At 42.3% G+C, this 20799-nt stretch overlaps 1 protein-coding gene across 2 annotated transcripts; it reads right to left on the reverse strand.

Annotated features, from left to right (window-relative positions):
* Positions 1 to 118: 118 nt before the first annotated feature.
* Positions 119 to 18129, reverse strand: bcl3 (BCL3 transcription coactivator). Of its 2 annotated transcripts, XM_053433505.1 has the most exons (9): positions 17194 to 18115; positions 16355 to 16475; positions 9000 to 9108; positions 3996 to 4197; positions 2287 to 2375; positions 2113 to 2190; positions 1612 to 1779; positions 1004 to 1097; positions 119 to 912 (listed from the first exon to the last, which is right to left on the reverse strand). In XM_053433505.1, the coding sequence occupies exons 1-9, from the start codon at positions 17684 to 17686 to the stop codon at positions 794 to 796; spliced, it is 1473 nt and encodes a 490-aa protein (XP_053289480.1). In that variant the 5' UTR covers positions 17687 to 18115; the 3' UTR covers positions 119 to 793. The 2 variants fall into 2 exon arrangements, 1 of the variants encoding a protein (XP_053289480.1); XR_008339941.1 differs by having other exon boundaries at positions 860 to 912; positions 1004 to 1779; positions 17194 to 18129.
* Positions 18130 to 20799: the final 2670 nt, after the last annotated feature.

Consider the following 20799-nt stretch of genomic DNA (forward strand, 5'->3'; position numbering starts at 1 on the left):
TGTTGAAATGTAAAATTAACTTTTTAATGAGCAAAAGGTGACCGTTTCCCCCCTTTTTCTTTCCTTTTCTCTTTTCTCTTTCTTCTGTAATACTGTTTAATATAATCTTTAGACATAATGTTTACATGTACTGTTTTATTTTTACATGTTAAAACTTTGTATATAATTAATATTTATTCCTCCACATGTCTGTTCATTTAACAGCACTGTCACTTTAAATATTTTTTCTGTGGTGAGCACATATTGGCAATGTCTGTATATATGAATACATTTGTTAAAAAAGACAAAAAGTGAATGCGATGGACAGATTTTATATAAAAAAATATCTACAACCTTTGTGATAAAACAACATACACACCTAAAGGCACATATGCACACAGACATAAAAAAGTACAGCGGGCAAAATTGCAGAAATAAAGGGTTGACTGTGCAATATTTGTCAAGTAACATCGTTGAGCCGATCAATAGGACTTAAAACTTCAAATAAAAGATCTGCAGCAGTCTGTAGGTGAGCAGTTCTCTCACAGTCAATAGGAGAGTGTTCACTACAGCAGATGGATGAGATGTCCCCCCCATCAAAGCCGAGGAAGAGCCTCGAGTTATGATCGTCTCTTGCCATGAAGTCCAGGAAAAGAGGTCCAGTTTGTGGGGAAGTCACATTCCACGTGCTGATCAGTCTTCGCGTTCGGCTGCACGTTTCCCCTGCTCTGTCCTCTCGGGAACTGAAGTCTGATTGCGTATTCGGTCGGCTACGTAGAGGTAGTTGCAAGTTGCTGTGGGACATAACTTTGAGCTAGTATAATGGAAATACAGGCAGAGATGGAGTCTTTGGCGAGTGGGATGTGCTACGATGAGGCGTGTGTGGCCTACTCGAAGGCGAACACCCCCGACTCTGGCTGGGAGACGGGGACCCTTGAAGGAGAGGCAGAGGACACATATTAAATTCTTCTGTTTCACTGATTTATGAGGGTCCTCATGCGAGTAACTGCGTGCATGCCCTCACCATTTTCCGACAAGTGGCTCCCATGCGGCGACACCGACACAGAGTGCTGATCTCTCATGAGCTTGGAGCCTCTCCCTCGTAACACATCTGCGATCTGGAAAACATTTGAAGTCTGTTACACCCTTGTGTGCATGGCCTACGGTGAGGGTCTCAGTGATCTACTAAAATGGCACTTGAGTTAACAGAAGTATAACACTGGTGGGAAGTAAAAAAAAAAATCTGTGCACCATTCAAGTCTTGCCTCTAGAGGGAAGAATACACACATTTACTTGACATATTTGGCTGTAATCATCTCTTCCTGTGCCCTCCTGACCAGAGCTGAGTCAAGTAGAGTTTGAAATTGATTACATTTGTGGTTGAGATAACTAAAGTACAAACAAAATGGATGGGATTTTCCCGTCATGAGGTAACAGTGAGAGATTGAAAGTTTCGACATTTTCAAGGAAGTTGTTGACTGCTAATCTGGTAACCTCATTCGGGGATTCACTGCTTTCTGAATTTTCCCGAGGCAGGGACTCGCAATCATAAAAGAGATGAAAACAGATAATACCGTAAGAATGGATTCTCAGAGTGTTATGCATATTCTCCTCTTTCGTGTCCTCACTCACTTTCTTGTTCTTGGCCACCATCACCGCTGTGTCGTTGTGGTAGTTCTTGAGGCTGCTGTCGGCTCCGCTCTTCAGCAGCAGCCGCACCGTGTCCACCTGGCCACGGCCACAGGCGCCGTGCAGGGCCGTGTTCCCACTGTATGACTGGCCGTTGACATCACAGCCGTTCTGCCACAGAAAAACAGAAGAGGGTTACAGGGATGCGATTCACAAAGGAAACCACCTACATATACGGCTGAGCAAAGAAAGTGAAATAAAAGATAGAGCCATGGAGAAGAGATTATTTTGTCCATACGAGACATCTCTAAGCTCTGTGTTCTGAAGGACGCATCTTGAAGCCCTGTGAATGAACCTATACCCTATGAGACATTCTTGAAGGTCTTTTATGACAGCTAGAAAATAAAATAAATGATGAAGTGTGTATGCAGCTGATGAGCTGGAACCTGACTGATCAAATACAGCTGAGTCACAACCCTTCGTCTCCCCACACACCCTCATTACCTCAATGAGGAAGTGGACCATGTCTGCGTTATTGTGCTCAACTGCGTGCATGAGAGGACTCTGGCCACTTTTAATGTCCTGATAAGAAAGAAAAACACCACGGGGGGGAAAAAGTCAGTGAACACCAAGGCGGTAAATGTGATATTTGTGAAACTAGGTCATTGCTGAACTCACCATTGCATTGATGTCGCTTCCTGCGTCCAGCAGCATTCTTGCTAAATCCTTGTGGCCCCGCAGCACAGCCAGATGAAGGGGGCTCAGACCTGAGAACAAACAGTGCCGGAGTTTTATACTGAGCAAACACACATGTTCAGGACATACTCTGTTCATACACATCCTGTATATTCACACACACACATGTTCACTCAACATTTGGTATGAACAAAAAGGGCAAATAAGTGGTTACAAAAACATTAAAGAATTGAACATGACAAGTGAAGGATAATACATTGCAACACACATTTAATGTATGTAACTTTCCGCCACTGGGGGTCTCTATATTGAAACAGTAAAATAAGGCCTAGTTTGACGACATTGTGAAGCAGAGTGGGAACATGGGATTTGTTGTTTTCACCAAGTCTGCAACTCAGTCGCATGTTACGGTCACAGATAGGTAATGTATTAAAGTTTTATTCACTTTACGCAGCAAAGGGCAACAAATAATCACGATCCATTACGAGCGGCCAATACAAACAGTGGAAGGGAAAAAACACCCGACTGGCTAACTGTGTGTTTTCCCTTCATCATATGTAATTTGTTGCGGAAGTTACAGCAGAGTTGGACAAATCCACGTGTAAAGGGCATATGACTCAATTGAAAGGTAAACATTTTGTAATGTAAGTAAACAAGTCAACAACATTTATTATATATGTCCAGTTGTCTATAGACATTTAAATGAAGAATTGTGACGTATTATATCTTTAAATGATAGTGAGGCCGAGAGGTTTTATCGATAAGCAGAAGACTCAGTTCTTTGTCGTATTAGAAGCCATTTTTCATCATTATTCTTTGGACTCAAACCAGGATTGTCAATGAGGAGAAGTTTTGGAGAGACATGAGAAAATGCTAATAAGCATCTTATTATTATCAATCCTGCTGGACATAATTGCTTAAATCAAGTCTTGCCTGGGCCTGAACTCTCTGAAGTTTAATGAAAGGGGGAAGAGTTTTCTGTTCACTTGACGTAGTCTTGTGTTATTAGCTCTGATCCCTACATACTAACTCAGCACCTGAGTTATTGAAATTACATATAAGAGTAAGAGGAGCCTGTCTATCTTGGGGGCTTTCCTCCATCATCAAGACGTGGATGTGCAGGTTTGTGTGCCGCTACCTGGCAGACGTTACTGTGGCCAACTGACACGATGAAACTAAACTGACACCAAACCACAGAGGGAGCAAAAGTCCTCTTTCTTATCTGCTTGCACCCAAAACATCCAACCCTACCCTTCTGAACAAGGGTTCATGTTCGTCATATCCCTGAATGAACTCTCATTCACTGACAGAAGAGATGTAGTCTATGCAGTAACCACTATTTTATCATGGATGTTAATATGATAGCTACTAGTTTTGTTTTAGAACTCTGGTTATTAAAGTGTGAAATTGCCCATTTCCAATGTAAAGTGCTATATTACGGGTGTCTGTATGGTGAAAGGTGAACTGATGATGATGCTTAAAACCTATTTCCATTTATTTGACACACAATTATTCAATTTCTATAATCTAATTGTATTTAATCAGATTTATTTAATAATGGTTTTGCCATTTCTTCATCCAATTACTCATAGGAAAATCACTAAGGGGAAATTGTTTTGAACAATCTTAAGCCTTGATCAGGTTCAATCGCTTAATGAGAGGAGCTAAGAGCCGATCTTACCACAACTCACCCTCATAATTTCTGATCTCCAAGCACACGGGGGACGAGGTGCGAGAGAGCACCACAGAGAGACATTCACGCTGGTGGTATTCACAGCAGAGGTGGAGTGCTGTTTGGCCGTTACGGTCCAAGGCCGTGGGGTCGGCTCCCGCCTTCAGCAAAACATCCACTATCTCTGCCTGCTGGGTGATCACTGCCAGGTGAAGAGGAGTCTGGAACGAGAGCGGAAAGGACACTTCAGACAAAGCAGAGAACTTCAGCTCCATGACCATAAAAAGCAATAAACAGCCTCTCAAAGTCGTTTTCATTTTTCACACTGCGGCGCACACTGGATGGTATTCAGAGAGCGTGAACCCCTGACTGACGCTGAACAATACGCCCTCTCTCTACTGTCTTCATTGAAATCATTCCTCTCTTGCAATCTGATATTAATAGATTTTGTCTCTGTGTAGATGCCACTGTTTTTTGAAACAGTATTAGTGTCACTGTTAAAAACTATAAAGTGTCAGAGTGGAAATCCCAGATCCTCACTTCTACCAAATGCAATAATTTGCTCCACTGCCCTTGGCCTTTTTTTTTTTTGACAATCTCCAAGTTAGAACTCCATCAAAGGAATGCACTGAGAGTGTTGGAAGTACATTTGTTTGCTCTCTGGTGAGTATAAGGCTATAAGGAGACAATTAGCTTGGCTAGACTGAAGCAGCAACTGAAAACTACAAAACAAAACAGGGAACGTTATTATTTTCTTTAAAATAATCCTGATTTACCAGGTTAAACACATTGGAATAATAGCACTATGTATGATTAAAGCAACTTCTGTCAAGAAAAGGCAATAATAGATTCAGCTGGCTTTCCAAACAACATCTTCTTTGTGAAGAGGAGAGTGAAAAAAAATGATAAACATATTTTCACAACTTATTGCATGTTACTTTGTATTTTTATAATGAGAATTCAATAAACCCGAGACAAACTATTCGTCAACATAACGCTGTGTCTACCAGCGCCTCTGAAACTCACAAATTAACACAGCGTTTCTTTGATTCGTACATAAACTGAAGTGAAGATTTCATGGGGGAAGTACAAAGTACCAGTAAGCATAGATGGAGGAAGAGTGTGATTATTTCTGGTAAAGGCTTCCTTCTGGTAAAGGCTTCCTTTCTTACCTGTTGTACAGGTTAAAGGTCAGAGACACAATAAAACAATGCCCAAAAGAACAGCCAACGCCTAAAATAAATAAACAAGGAACCACATCCATTTAGATTATGAAATGCATTAAGACACAGGTTCACACATGTTATGGGCCTTTTCCCGCATCTATACTCACACGCCTCACTCACACACGCTAATCATAGTTGTCAACAATTTACAGCGCACATAAAGTGTGTGTCACAGATGAAACCTTTGTCCCGTATATCAAAGAACAGCAGCTGCAGCACGAGACTGTGGTTCATTTAAAATGAGGACGAACCTGTTCTTGGACACAAAGACTAAAATGAGGGGAAATACACATGTTTCCTGGGTGCTTGCCTGGATGAATGATGAAGCACTGATTTAAATCACTTGAGCAATCTAGGATGTTCCTTTGGGTGAGGTCAGCGTGTATCATCCTGTTGATAATTGAATCACCTCTGGTCGGGGGCAGCGCTGCAGCAGCTCGCTATTCATTTCCGAAATACATTTGTTGGGTCATAAAGGAAGTTTTCTTTAACCTGAAGTTTTAAGCTGCTATTCGCGTTAGACAATAATATCAGGAATCAGGAACAGATTGCTGTTCTAGGTTTCACTTTTACTGTTTCGTGTGTGTGTGTGTGTGTATCTATGTGCGTTTGTGTGTGTGTGTGTGTGTGTGTGTGTGTGTGTGTGTGTGTGTGTGTGTGTGCATGTGTGTGTGCATGCTGGGGGTTTGTTCCAGTAAAGAGTATTTAAAAAAAGTAGTCAGGCAGTGGAATTCCGTCAGTGTTCAGCTCCATTTTCCCTGAATCCTGTGAGTCACATACATGTTTACCGATAGGACAACACACACACACATACACACGCACATACACGCACACACACACACACACACACACACACACACACACACACACACACACGTGTGCACTCCCCTTTGAAATGCTGCATCCATGAAACTCCCTTCACTGTTAAACAAACATAACTAAAAGTAGCTACAACACTATTTTATAGAGCATGAACAAATTCTTGTAGTAGTATCCTCTTGTATCGCCTCCAGAACTACCTTCCACACTAACGCCTTTTAAGGCCTTTTAAAACAGACCTCTCAGAGTTGGCAAGGTCTAGCAGTGGCTTCCTGTAAAGGATTTCAAAGTGACTAAAACAAAAATCCAGCAAAGATAAGAGGAAGGGCGGGAATAGAGCAAAGCGGTGGTAGGGTGGAGAAATGGAGGAATGAGGAAGAAGCGGAAGCGTCAGAGGGGAGTATACTGGGGAAAGACAGGATAAAGGGGGAAAATCCCTTCTCTTTCCCTCGCGTCTGTCCTCTCACACACATTCCTGCGAAATGAGCAGAGCGACATGAATGTGAAGAGCAAATGAGAGGAGTAGAAAAGAGAAGAGACGAGAGGAGGCTTCCGGGTATAGCTCCGGGCTTGCAGGCAGGGACAAACACAAAGAAAGGTGGACGGGAAGAGACAAATACTTTTTTTTTGCAGTGAACCCTTGGGGGTAAAAAAATAACACACGCTCTTACGTCAGCAATGTTGACGGTTGCACTGATAGCATCAGTCGGTTGATCTGTTACGATTATTAACCCAGAACTCTCTTCAGATCTATGCACTGACGGATATGAAAAGAGAAAAAAAGCATGGTAGTGACGGAGAGAGAGACACAGCAAGCGAGCGAGAGAGAGAGAGAGAGAGAGAGAGAGAGAGAGAGAGAGAGAGAGAGAGAGATGTGGAGGAAGGGAAAGTCCCTTGAAACTACCGTCAGAACCTCAGCTCAAGGTATGTTGAGAAACACCCTAGAGCAAGGGGAAGGGGGGGGGGTTGTCATGTGACTTCTCAGAACGAGGATAGTGAAGAGCCAGCACGCGCAGATGTGTCACTCATGAACACACACTCCATCAAAGAAAAACACGCTAAGAAAACAAATACAATTGCATCCCATCAACATGCACATAAACAACAAGAAAGAATGAATATGAATTTAAATTACTCTGTATGTACAAAGTTTGGCAACTTATAGCAATGTCACAGAAGAAGCTACAGATCATCTAGTGCATTGTAGAAGCGCTTCAGTGGATGTGTTTAATCTCAAGCACATGATCATCTTCAGTGTGGGTGGCCCCAGGGGGCAGTGGGGGGGGGGGGGGGGGGGGGTTGTTCAGGTCCCAAACCCCACTGGTTTCACTGCCACACACTCCACCATCAGCTGTGCAGCAAGAAATCCACGACTAGTGTGTTTGTGTAGCTGAACCAATTGCAGATCAAGTGTGGGAGTATCAAACAGCTGAGCTCATATACCGTCATAGTATTTCAAATCGAGTGATGCACTATTGTTCAGTTACGCTACTGATAGTAACACTCTGTCAAAAAGTTCCATAAGCCAACCACAGAAACTCAGGACCTGTCATCGATATTGGAAAATAGGTATTTTGATTTCGCTTCATGTTTTGGGAACTTGGCCGCTGCCAGAAAATGTGCTCGGGTCCCTGTGACAAAATAAGAAAAGGTTTTACAAAGTAGAAAGTTCCCTGCAGGGCCTCGTTTTAATAAGTGCATTCTTTATGCATCCTCGTGCTCAGTTCAAAACCACACAATCTGGTATGCAAATGACTCTGATAGGACCTCTGCCTGAAAATCTCCCTTTTTGGTTTTAACTGCATATAGCTGTTATGTGTGAAAAGAGAGTTTGTGTACGTATGTGTGTGTGCGCTCGCGTGTTTGTGTGCGTGCGTGAGTGCGTGTGTGAGAAACAGGATATCGCAAAACCCATACTGACAGGCCCCATGCTCTGAGGAAAGACAACAACCAACGATACCACCAGCGTTATTTCTGGTAAGCAGGGCCGCGGTGTCCTGTGTGGTGTGAAACCCCAGCCTTGAGAAATAACTTCTGCACGGCTCAGGTGATTTCTCTGCTGCAGGATGAAAGAGAGAAACGCTGGCAGACTGCAGAGGAAGAGCGTTAGGACTAGGTGGAGTCAACAGAGGGGAGGAGAATATGGAAGCGTGGGCTGAAGGCCAGCGGCTGGGACAGCCCTGGATTGGGAAACTCTCGGGCCAATTCCTTGTACACACACTACAGTAAAGTACGCCGCAGCTAATCTCTCACGTTGAGATTACTGTGTATATAAGGCCACAGTGTGATATGTCATTATCACCTCAGTGTAAGCTCATTAGGTCCATAAATGTCATCTTAAATAGCCAGCATCAAATAAAACCCGGAATGCCATCCACGTCTTTACATTTTCTTCAGTTCATATGTTTTCAGTTAAGGCCAAGCCACGGGTGATGAGTGATGAGTCACACTTTGCACGATGGGATCTGGGCTCTCTTGCCAAATAATGGTGCATTCTATATGCACCAACCCTGAAAAATCCCTGTAGAGATAATAAGCACTAGAAAACCATACACACAATAAAAAGAGAACCCTGGGAATCACTTGCGGTCCTTACCAGCATGAGCCTGCCAAGAACAGGTGGAAGGGTGAATTCCACCTAATAACCATAAACCGTCCATGATGAGTATGCAATAACAACGTGCAAGACGAGGAGGAAATCAAGACACTTCCTCTTTCACTCTTTTCCATATCATGGCTATCAGAGGGTTGTGAGGCAGGGGACCCAAATCACCTGACTCTCATCATGTTACACTGCCTGGTGCTAAGACCTCTGCTGTGTGTGTTAGAAAACAGAAATGAAACGTGTATCAGATTGTCTCGATGAAAAGGAAGATGGAAGTTTGCATGAAATGTAAATTTGTTCATTCTGCATATGCAAGAGTTAGAATAGTGTGTGTGTGTGTGTGTGTGTGCGTGTGTGTTCATGTATGTTTTACCTGACGGAGATTGTTGTAGATATCGAGGCCTCTGCGAGCCCACAGCAGCAGATGGATCAGTGTACAGACAATGGCCAGCTCCCCCTGCACCACAGCTATATGGAGAGCTCTATGAAGAAAACAAAAAATAACACTTTACACTAAGAGCTGGAACAGAAATTACTTTAGACGAGTCACAGTTTTCCTGACATTCTGTTCCACTGACACAGTGTGAATGTGTTTCTTCATCATATAGTTACAGCATAGTTCAAGCCAGTCTCTGTGTGTGTCTGTTACACCCAGTGAGCTGCATCATGACAGCAGAGCTGGTCAAATATTCAGTTTGACCTTTTCGGAAATATATTATAGTAGTAACAGTAATAATAATTTTAAATTCTATAGCACATTTCAACACCAGACTTACACGGTGCTTCACAAGATGAAATATAAGTACAAAGATGTCAAATCCCAGAAACGCCAGTCCAACGTCTCGTGGGAATCCATTAATCATGAGATTACAAGTTACATTAGCCTGTATCTCATCGATGATCGCGTCAGGTTATGGTTATACAGAGGTTAAATGCCAGAGTATTACTACAGCTTGAACCCTTCACATTAAAATATTTATAATATTATTGCACCTGACATGTATATACTTCCATGTTAACATCACACACCTTAAATGTGTGCATACAAGCCCCATTCGGTTTGTTTTTAAACCTAAACTCTTATTTTTAACATATTTTTATTATTATTATTTATGTATTTATATTTGTTCATATTTGTAACATTACCTGATTTTTGTTGCATGATGCTTCTATTGTTGTGCAATGACAATAAAACTAGTTTAATTCAAATTTGGAGGTGCCGTTGGTAGGTGGTCCGTCAGCTTTGGAATGAGCCAACTTTAAACAGACTAACTGTATTTGTTATCCCTGAAATGGCATGAAAAACACTTGCTTCATGGCCTCAGAGGTAAACCTGTCTATGTAATCAGAGCAGCAAATTCCACTTAATCGAAATGATCTTACGGTTGTAAGGAGGAGCTCCACAGGTGCCAGACTTGACTCACATGTTGTGTTATCACACCCTTATCAAGACTAAAGGGGAAACCAACATCTGTGGTCTCAACATGAAGCGAAAGAACAAACTGAGGGCCAAAGTTTAGGACAGGGAAGAGCAGGAAACTGCGGGGGGGGGGGGGGGGGGGGGGGGGGGGGGGGGGTGCACAGAAAACTCTATGGCAGTTCTCACATGTTTTTTTTTGTTTTTGTTCTTTCTCATGCTGTCAGAAGAAGCAGCTTCCAGTAACAGCCAGACTGGTTTTATGTCACTTCCTGTTGCTGGTAACAATGGCAGCACTCTTTCTCCTCTATCTGTGCTGTGAAATCCAGCCATTAAGCCCTATGGGTTTTTGACAGGGGGCTTTCTGTAAGTTTACTGAATCAGCTTCATCCAACGGAGAAAGCATTATCAGAAAAACGGTATAACTGAGCGACAGGATGCAAGGACGCTTCTTGAGAATGAGTTGAAAATACCCCTGCATAGAACCTGAGTTCTCACAATGACAAAAGCACTTGCACCACTTCCCTTCGGCTTGTGTCCCACTGACACAGAGTCATTAAGAAATAATGATTTCCTGCCAGAAACCATTTCAATTAAAAACCTCTGAGTAAACAACAGCCACGTAAAGATATAAATTATACTAATGTCCATACAAAATGTCAACATCTCATCCAAAATGCTGTGCTCTATGGAACTAGCTTCATACCTTATTTGTGTTTTGCTGCAGGCTGTTACAGTATCACATTACTCTAATAACCTCTTCCTATACCACATAAAAGCATCTCACATAATGTGTGTATTCCTTACGAATCGTCTTTGACAACTTACAGGGGGAGGCGTGTGTGAACAGAATTATACCTGTGTTATATCAAACTGAAGGATTGAGCAGGTGCAAACACACGCTCAGTGGTGGCAGAAAAAGAAAGACACTATCTATGTCTGTGTATATAATTAAACAGTAATACAACTTGCTAAAAAAGGAAATGTGATTGGAGAGTTGACTGTGTGTGCATGTGTATATACGTGCGTGAATGCAAACACAGTCATGAGGATCAGCTCTACAGCAGAAAGGTTAGATGTGGCAGTGCTAGAGGGTGATCAGATGATTGGCTCCTGACATCACAGCAAAAAGCAGAACGGTTGGTCCCTGTTCCTGTAACTGAGCTCATCACAGTGAGCAAATGTGTATCCACAGAAATCCTGCTCCTATTTACTGTACATACAAGCAGCTGCCCACCAAGGAAAGTGTCTGGAGAGGTGATAATAATATGCTCTGACGAACAGAAGCCAAACGCCAGCTGCAGTTTGACATGGTGAAAAACAACTGAATCAGAGCTCATGAACTCTCGAGGCATTGAACTTTGTTATCAGCGTACGACATCATATCGCCATAAAGTGGCTCTGCATCTCGTCTACTCTCTTTTTTTTTTATCTGCATCCATCTCTCTCCTTTTCTCTTAAGATGAAACTGTACTGTTTCTAGTTCCTGGAAGTGGGGCAGACCACAGCCCCAGATAACCTCAGGCACAGCGGCACTGACGCAGGCAGGAGTCCACGAGCTCGCCGCATTAACACACTCAGCCCCAGTGCAAGCGGGTGTTTGTGTGTGAGAGAAAACACAGACTGCAAACAGAGAAAAGAGAGAGAAGGCAGCGTACTTGTGGTATCCTGTTTGGTATGGGGGGGGGGAAGGACAATGTACGATGGGACTGAGATCCCTACATGTCCTGTGGTCTGTGGAGCAGCTGAGTGAAGGGACGATGTGTCAATGCGTGTGTGCGAATAGTAAACAAAAGAGAAGCGGACACACACCACAGTCCACTTATCAAGAGAGGACAGCTTAGGTCCCCTTGTGGAGTCTTTACTCGAAGAACGATGCGACTTCCAGACTTTGCTGAGGTGAAGGAATATGGTGCAATTATAACAAAATCTATCACAATGCATTTGGTTGTAATACTCTCAGTGTAAAGAATGTGTGTGTAGTCCATATGTAGACACTATATAAAGACGACTGACGCGTGTTGTGCCAAACTGAAAGCCAAAATATACCGGATACACTTCCAGCCATTTTGCGCTTTTTACATAATTTAGAGTTTGTAAAAGAAAAATCGTACTTACTCGAAAAGTTTAGTAAACGTAAAGCAGGGTTCATTACCTATAGGGCAGTCAGCCACAAGGGGGCGACCAAGATTATTTGGTTTCACTTTTGGGGAGCTGTCGTCCATCTTTATTAAAGACTATGGTGTAGTGGATTTGATCTTAATTCTAAGACAACCTCTGAACATATACAGAAAACATCACAGCAGCAATGTCCACAGACGACTCGGGCTCAAACACCCAGCCAGCAATCTCATAAATAGTTTTAACTTGGATTAATGCCGGTACAATCTGAAATATCACCAGAACTCTATGTATTGCTATGACATTTGCCCCAGATATGCATGGTTCCTAGAGGATGAATCCTACAGACAGAGGGGATCACCTAACCTTTCATCTAGCAACACTAGCAGGTGGCATTTTCACTCAACCGGCGAAATATCTGAACATCTACTGGGTGGATGGGCAGAAAATGTTTTGAAGCCATTCATGGTCCCAGATGTGACCTTGTGACCTCCTGACCCTTTTTCTCTAGCGCCACCATGGAGGTGACATTTGTGGTTTTAAGTTAAATGTCTCCAAAACAATTGAATGCATTGCCATGGAGTTTATTAAACACATTAATATCCCACGCAGGATGAATTCAAATCAAACTTCCTTGACTTTTTATTATTTGATTGACTTTACCGTCAAACTCTGCAGAACTTTATGTTTAGTAAATGCGTATATACTATAGGATGGTGTACGTGCAAAACAAAACCATCTAAAACTCAGCATTATGGAACGATTCTTATCCTGTTGCCTCACAGAGGTTAGCATTTACTTCATGTGTGTGTGTGTGTGTGTGTGTGTGTCTGTGTGTGTGTGTGCGTGTGTGTGTGTGTGTGTGTGTGTGTGTGTGCGTGTGTGTGTGTGTGAGAGTATGTGGTTGTACCCTTTAGTGTTATTTTTGGTTTCCTCTCAGAGACAAATGTGTAAATCTGTCTTAGTGCAGAATCCAAATACTGTCTAAGTTTTTGGTACATGCCAGTTCTAACATTATCTTGGTCTGCAAGGTGTTTGTATTAAGTGTTTGCAAACTCTGCATAAAATCCCATGACTGCATGTAAATCCACTGACTGACGGGAAACCTATGCAGTTGTTTGAAGGAGCTTAAAGATGAAAAAAAAAAAAACACACACAGGCTGCACATGAGGTGCACACATGAATTAATTATGGAGAAGCAAGTGGCACAACAGAAAAGCAGAGAGAGATGAAGCAGATAGAAAGAAAGCGGTAAATGAGGAAGTAAGAAGCGGATGTTTGGTTTTTTTGAGCCCATTCATTTAAAAACACAGAGAAGAGAAGAGATGCAGACACCTGAGAAAAACCACAAACACTTTTTTAAAAGTGAGCATTCACTGGTTTTCCCGAAACTAAGGTGCTCAGAGGCGCTGAGAACAGACCATGCACTGACATTGACGTAAGAGACAGCGCCTATCAGCATCACTCATTATACATACATGCACTCACACACACACACACACACACACACACACACGCACACACTCATATACATACAGTGTGAGAGGGGACGGGGGGCTGAGAGTGTTTCTGTCTGCAGAATTCACACAAAGATTCAAACAACCACAAAGCAATAAGGTACCGCACAACCTAGAGAGGTCACAGCCTCATTACAGAGCAGCAAGATTTTTGAGAAGTCACACCACTGCAGCTCTGTTGCATTGTGTGAATGTGAAGATAATAAACGTAGTTTTTATAGCAACTTACAAGGAGTTAAAAGGATCTTCACAGGCAAATCATAGAAATGTAGAGCAAACTCAGCAATGCAACAAATCAGACAATAAAACATTAAAATAAAGATATATTTAAAGAAAACTATAAAAATGCCAGTGTGACATTGAGACAAAACCATAAAAGGGAGACCTCCCATTGGATGTTGGGACATGTAACAGTGCTTGATTATCCGAGGGGTCAAAACTTGTGAAATATAAAGGGCAGCCGAAACCATAAAGTGATTTAAAAGTGAATCTGCTTCATTAGGGGAAGGTGAAGAATGAACTCCAGTCATCTTTTTTCTGCCTGAATCTATAATATTCACTGCAGTTACTGTGCCCGCCATGCAAATGTATTTCTACATATTTGTTAGAGTGACAGCAATTTATTAAGCGGGTGAACCTGAAAAATGAAATGAAGGTTGGCTAAACATCTACATTCGTGCACATTTGAAACTAATGCTCTTGCCACTTTGTGTCAGCAGCAGACATGTCACAGTGGTACCCTGAAGTAAATATAACACGAGACACTAAGCGGCTGAGATATGTCACAGGACTTAATGTCTCTGTTTGATGTTGGTCATCACGAGTTGGTTTCAATGCATGAAAAATAATGCAAATTTTCCTTTTACACCACAACATCAAAGCTCCATCTGATTCTTGGACCTGCTACATTTTCAGTCACATGACTCTGTGTGAGGGACGATCGATGCATGTGCATAGTGTGTGTGTGTGTGTGTGGGAGAGTGTGCGCCCTTGTGTCAGTTTGTCGTTTCAGTTAGTGCGTAGGCGGGTGTTGAACCTTTAGACAAAGTAAAGTAACCATGCGTTAAAGTTTAATATTTGCATTCATGTGGTCTCAACAGCTCCGTCCTGCGTTCAGTCTCCTCATCCCCCTCTGAACACCCTGAGAGACGACTCAACTGAAAAATTATAATTCACACGTGCACGCAATAGATAATATCTGATCACTCAACTTTCCAGTTTAATGTGTCAGATCAAAGTCTCCATCGTTACTTTGTGAATCATTCCTGATCTACACTAAACCAGTTTCCCAAAAGGAAATGAAACCACAGAAAAGACTTGCATTGAGCAAGAGAAGGGTCAGTGACTATAACTGTTCAATATCATGACAGAGGCGCTGAGATGATATCACAGACGTCTCATAAACCGCATCTTGGTTGTGCAAAGCGAGAGCCTTTATGTATTTATGAGGTCAGGCCGGAGTTGTTTGAGTCCAGCCCGGTGAGTCACATGCTTTGACTTGTTATTTTACATGACCATTCCACTTTCACTTTGGTTTCCACGTAAAACAAACAAGTATCAAGCCTGCAGGGAGCAGAAGTTGAAATGTCTGACACTGGCTGGTAAGCAGCTATGAAACCTCAGAGGTCTCTTTTCAACATCCAGTTTTTAACATTTTACAGGAGGAAGAGCTGAGGTGTAATATTAAAATGAACTTTAACTGCCTCAGTTTCGATGTCCTGCTACAATACTGGCTCACTGTAGTTATTTACCAGGACACTTGAATATCGTAATCATGAGTCAAACTCGATGCTGCAGAAAAAGGCCTAGTTTAGTTTATAGAGGGATACATCTGCAAACACACATAAACTATGTATGGTAATTTTATGATTGAAGATTTGACAGAACCCTTCAAGAAAGAATACTGTGATTCTTAACTTCACCAAAGAGGTTAGGTATTCACCCCTGTCCGTCTATTTGTAGGTTAGAAAAAACCCAAACTACAGGATGGATTAACATGAAACCTTTTGGAACGATGCGTTATTGAGTCAGGGAGGACCCAAATGTATTTTGGATCAGGGAGATATATATATTTTTTTCACATTCTTGGAGAATAGATCATGGATCTTGATGAAAATTACCAGACATGTTTAGGGGACTGATCTTCAGCGACTGCAATTATAGATCCAAACAAAAAAATGATCTAGGAAATTTCAATGTGGTTTTATAAAGGGACTGTTTGGCCTTGGAGGTCTAGTTTTCCTTCAAATTGTCATAATTTTCAACTTTAATTGAGTGTAATGTTTATGCTGGGCTTAAGAACTGATGAGTCATCAGTTCCTTGAAGTTAGGAATATTTTGTATATCAAACTTTAAATCATTATTCTCAGCCTCGTCATGTACAGTTCATCACAAGTTTAAGATCTCAGTCTGTACAGGCAGAGATAAGAGGTGAGTCTGCTCTGTCTCAACACAATGTATCACAATGACTCTGCTGGGTCTCACAGAAAGCTCATGAATAACCACAAACTCAGAAATGTGATGAACGGTAATAATCTGTTAAATTCACTGCATGGAACTTAGATATCGGATGGATGGATGGATGGATGGATGATGCACCTCAATCATGACACATATGGTGGGCCGACGACCAAATTTTTAACCTAAGCCACCTTTGAAAAAATATGAACATACGTGTCTCCATCCTCATCTTGATGTGTAGCCAGAGCGATGCCAGCCAGCAGGTTTTCTGTCTGGTAAGCCAGAGGGTGGTCGGCCTCCAGTAACGTGGGTACATAGAACATTGAGTAAGGACCTGCACATGGAAGGAAAGAGAGAGAGAGAGAGAGAGAGAGAGAGAAATGTAAGGCAGTAGGCACAGAGGAAACAGAAACAGAACAAGCAGTTATTTTTTTCTAATAAGGAAGGGTTAAGCCCTTTATGTTGGCTTAGGTCTGCAAACGGTTCACTTGGTTAACTGGCTCAGCTACTTCCAGGAGGCCTGAGTGAAGAGGTGAAGCTGGGGAAGATGCTGACTGGACACGTTGTCATTGATTCAGCTGTAGCTGCTGGACAGTATCAGCTGAGAGTGTGATGCTTTTTCCATCAGCTTTCAACATCGTGGCCAAAAATAAAAAATGTGCGGGAGAGGAGGGTGTACTGTATGTGCTGCTATCGCACGAGTCAACCCATCAGCAGCAGTCAAATCAAACCACTAATCCATTCTGTGGAGTCTCTCGGGTTAATGAAACCTAAACTGTGACTCCAATGCGCGTGTATTTACAACACATCCTAATTTTGTTTCTTAAGACAACAGGAATGTCAACATCAAATTATCCCAGAAATCACTGCAAATATTTAATGTGCAGCAACAATTGGTGGTTGATTAGTCTACGCATGGAATAAAAATAACTATATTTATACTTTCAAAATACGAGGTGCTTGCAAAAAAACTTTGAAAGCAAACAATAAGAAACAGTTAAAAAATATATTGTGCTGGTGTGTCCTACACGCATGGATGTAGAAGTACTCACTGTAACGAATCGGATGCAAAAGGCGCATGGGGTATCCCTCTGCGCTCTGCCCCGGTTCTTCACTCGCTGCTGCGCCGACTCGGTTTTCATTCAAACGACCGGTCAAACTCTCCCGAAAAACCAAGTCCACGTCCTCCACAGTGGAGACCCGCTCTCCGCTCTCTGCAGGAGCCGGTGACCGGGTCTCGGTCTCCGGCTCCACTGGAATCGGTCGTTTCCTAAAAGGAAGTTTGAGGGAGGAATTGTCCGCTGGTCGTTTGCGAGAAGCTCCGGGTTCTGGGCTCCTGCCGGTCGTGGGGCAGTGCGTTTCCAAACTGCTCGTCCCCGTGCACGCAGGTGGAGCGGGCGAGCGTCCCTGCTGGCGCGTCCTCTGCAGTCCGCAGTCCGGAGTCCGGGACCCGGCGCCCCCGCGCTCTCTGTTGGTGGTGCGCAGATCCAGCGGCGCGGCAGCAACCGACCGGTGGTCACCGTTCATGGTCATGATCCTCGGCATCAACCGGTGGTGAAGTGCTCAGGGTGCGAAGAAGGAGTCTCAGGTGTGCGCGGCTGGAGAGACGCCCAGTGACAGTTATGGGATCAGTCCATCCAGAGTGGCACAGCGGTGCGCAATTCCCTGCTCCATGAAACCAAATGCTCAAACCATCACTCTTGTTTCCTTTCCTGTCACTGGTGTGTTCACATCCACTGATTCACCATGGACTTCGGTTTTCTTTTCGAAGAAGAGCCAATGGCAGTTTGGTGCCGATTGCGCGTGTCCTGTAACGCACCTATGGTAACATCTGCAGGTAGAGATCTGCAGCTGCGCTCATCACCGCGACGCTGTGACTTTAAACCGAAACGAAGTCACTGCGGCTCTTTAATTAATGCTGAGTGAGGCAGGAAAAGAGAAAGCACCGATTTGAATTCACCATAATCTCTGCGTTTCCGACTTCTCTGACATTTGACTGTTTTTCAAAAAGACATGCATTGAATTTCTCAAGAAATTTAAGGAGGAGATGTGGATCGATGCTGATGATGACTGTGTTTCTTTAGCTGCTAAACATCAATAGCATTTTTATGAACGACTAACTTCTTAACATCAACATATGAAGTCACAGTGGATTTGTTCAGAGGGATCTCTTTATTTTAACATGTGCTTTTCTTTGTACAGCAATGATGTTAATAGGATTTAAAAGTGTTAAATTACATTTGGGGCCAAGTCAAGTCAAACTGTGTCATCCTCAGACTTAAAGACAACTAAGATCATACAGCATGAACACAAAGGCAAAAGTTTAGATTCATTGCAAAGTATCAATGGGACAACTTTAATGTCTTTTGCAGGTAAAACATGGCTACACTAATAAAAGCTGCCCCATTTATATAAAGTGTTGCCCCAGGGCAGTTGCAATTAAGCAAAAGTGACTTTTACAACACAACATATTCAGAATTGTATTGTTGTGTCATTACAACCGTGCATTTTACGCTGGTTATATTACATATTACATAATATAACTATTTTAAAAGTGTAAGAAACGCTTTGATGTTTTCTGTTCTTCGCGATGAAGTCAAGGGATCTAAAAGTTATTCTGATTCTGTTTCAAACTCTAAAGTATTTTAAATCATATGTGCTCATGTGTGAACTCACAACAAGTAAGTAAACAAAATGTTTACATGCAGGATGTTTATCAGCCTGTTGTCTTGAGGATGTAGATTTTGCATGTTGCACTACATCAGATGAACTTGTCTCGATTAGATCACTGTAAGCTCATCTGTTTTCTCGGGTTGATGTGTCACTGCAGAATGAAGGGAAAATTCAGAGAGATGCCATGTCACAATCCTGCATGTTGCAATCTAACCTGATCACGATAATACAATAGATGAAGCTGCAGTGAGCTACACTCACACACACAAATCACACCTCCTCTCCTTGCCTTGAATCATATCCTTCTCCACCCTCAGAACAGGCTCTGGTTACCTGGGTCAATTTGGGACTTTCCTCTTTCCACTGAAGTGTGGAGCGGGGCAACGGAAAGTCAAGCCTGGGTGTCTAAAGTCCCCAAAACACCCTGACACTACACAAACATACTGTGCAGCTGTCAGGGCACTCAACCATCATTGTCTCCTCGGGGGTAAAGTATCATTGTGGGTGAATAACACGGGCCAGCCCACTTTACAGCCACATCCTGAACATCGGACAGAGCTCACTGCCGAGTGATAAGAGGCTGAGGTTTAATTATCCATAAGTATATATATATATATATATAAACAGAAAAGAGGATCACACTGACCTTTAACATTTTCAGGCAGTGCTGGATGATGAGAGAAGTCATCAGTGGCCCAAATAAGGTATGTCCACATGCAACACAATGAACTGAGGCCCCCTTGTGCCAAAAGAGCAAAGGTGCAGGATGACGCTCAAAGAAATAATCAATTTAAACTCATCATATTTAGACACAACGTAAAAGTACATCTACTTGTACAACTACTCCTGCTACATCATAAGAGACCCGATCTAAAAAAAAAAGTCGCTCCAGAACAGTTCTGAAAACTTCCTGGGGAAGTGTGGCGATTATAAACGACAAAAGTTCAGAACTCGAAATATCTAAGTAGCTCATAAAATATTACATTGGTTATTATGTTTTGATTAATTAGGGTTATATTACCATTATATAACAAGGTATTTATTCATAAATGCAACTCATTTATTTCGACTGCAGCCATTGACAATGCTAAACTGGTGGAAGTGGAAGTGAAGTAAACAGAATGTCAATAGTTCTGCATTAACAGAAATATTAAGGTTGTAAAATGTCGACCTTTTGATGATGCCAATGGAAAGATTTAGACATTTTTGGCTACATCCAGACTATGAAATGTTAGTTCTAAAACACGCCACTGCTTTCACATTCACGCTAGCTGTCCACACTAGTCCAGAGTCTGCGAGCACCTCAAACAGAGAAGTCTGTAAAAGATATTTTAAAACAGTCACACATTGTGTTAAACAGTTTTGTTCATTTAATGTTTGAGTTGGTTCTTTGACCAAAATATCCCAAAGTTGCTGGTTTCATCTTCTAAAATGTTTTTTGTTGTGTTTTGTTTCATCATGAAAGTGTAGCCACTATAACTGAATTTTGTTAGCATGTTAGAGTTCAAACATGACATGCTAAATAAAACCAAACACAAAGCACAGTTGAGGCCGGGACAAATATCATCTTAATTTAGGTGTTAATCATTAACCAAGATTTGGGACAAATGTAACTTTTGTCCTGATGATGGCGCTAAAGTGCGGAAATCACCAGTGAGGTGAATGTGCGTATTCAACTTCCCAGTAATCCCCCCCCCCCACACACACACACACACAATACTTTTTACTGAAAACTCCAAGCATCATCCGTGTAGGAGCTGTGGAGGGAAAGTCAGGGGATCACCAGAGTAATTACTGGGAACCACTAATACATGAATCTAACTCCATGCAATAATACTACTTCAGAATGGACAAGTTGACAGGTTGACATTAAACAGTCTTAATGCCGCCGGCTGAAAATAACATGCAACGTTTCATGTCAGCTTCAGATGAAAAGCCAACTCAATCCATTTAATTTTACCCAGCATACACTGCTCCCTGCTGGC

The sequence above is a fragment of the Pleuronectes platessa genome, chromosome 10 (genome assembly GCF_947347685.1).
Source record: "Pleuronectes platessa chromosome 10, fPlePla1.1, whole genome shotgun sequence".
Lineage (NCBI taxonomy): Eukaryota > Metazoa > Chordata > Actinopteri > Pleuronectiformes > Pleuronectidae > Pleuronectes > Pleuronectes platessa.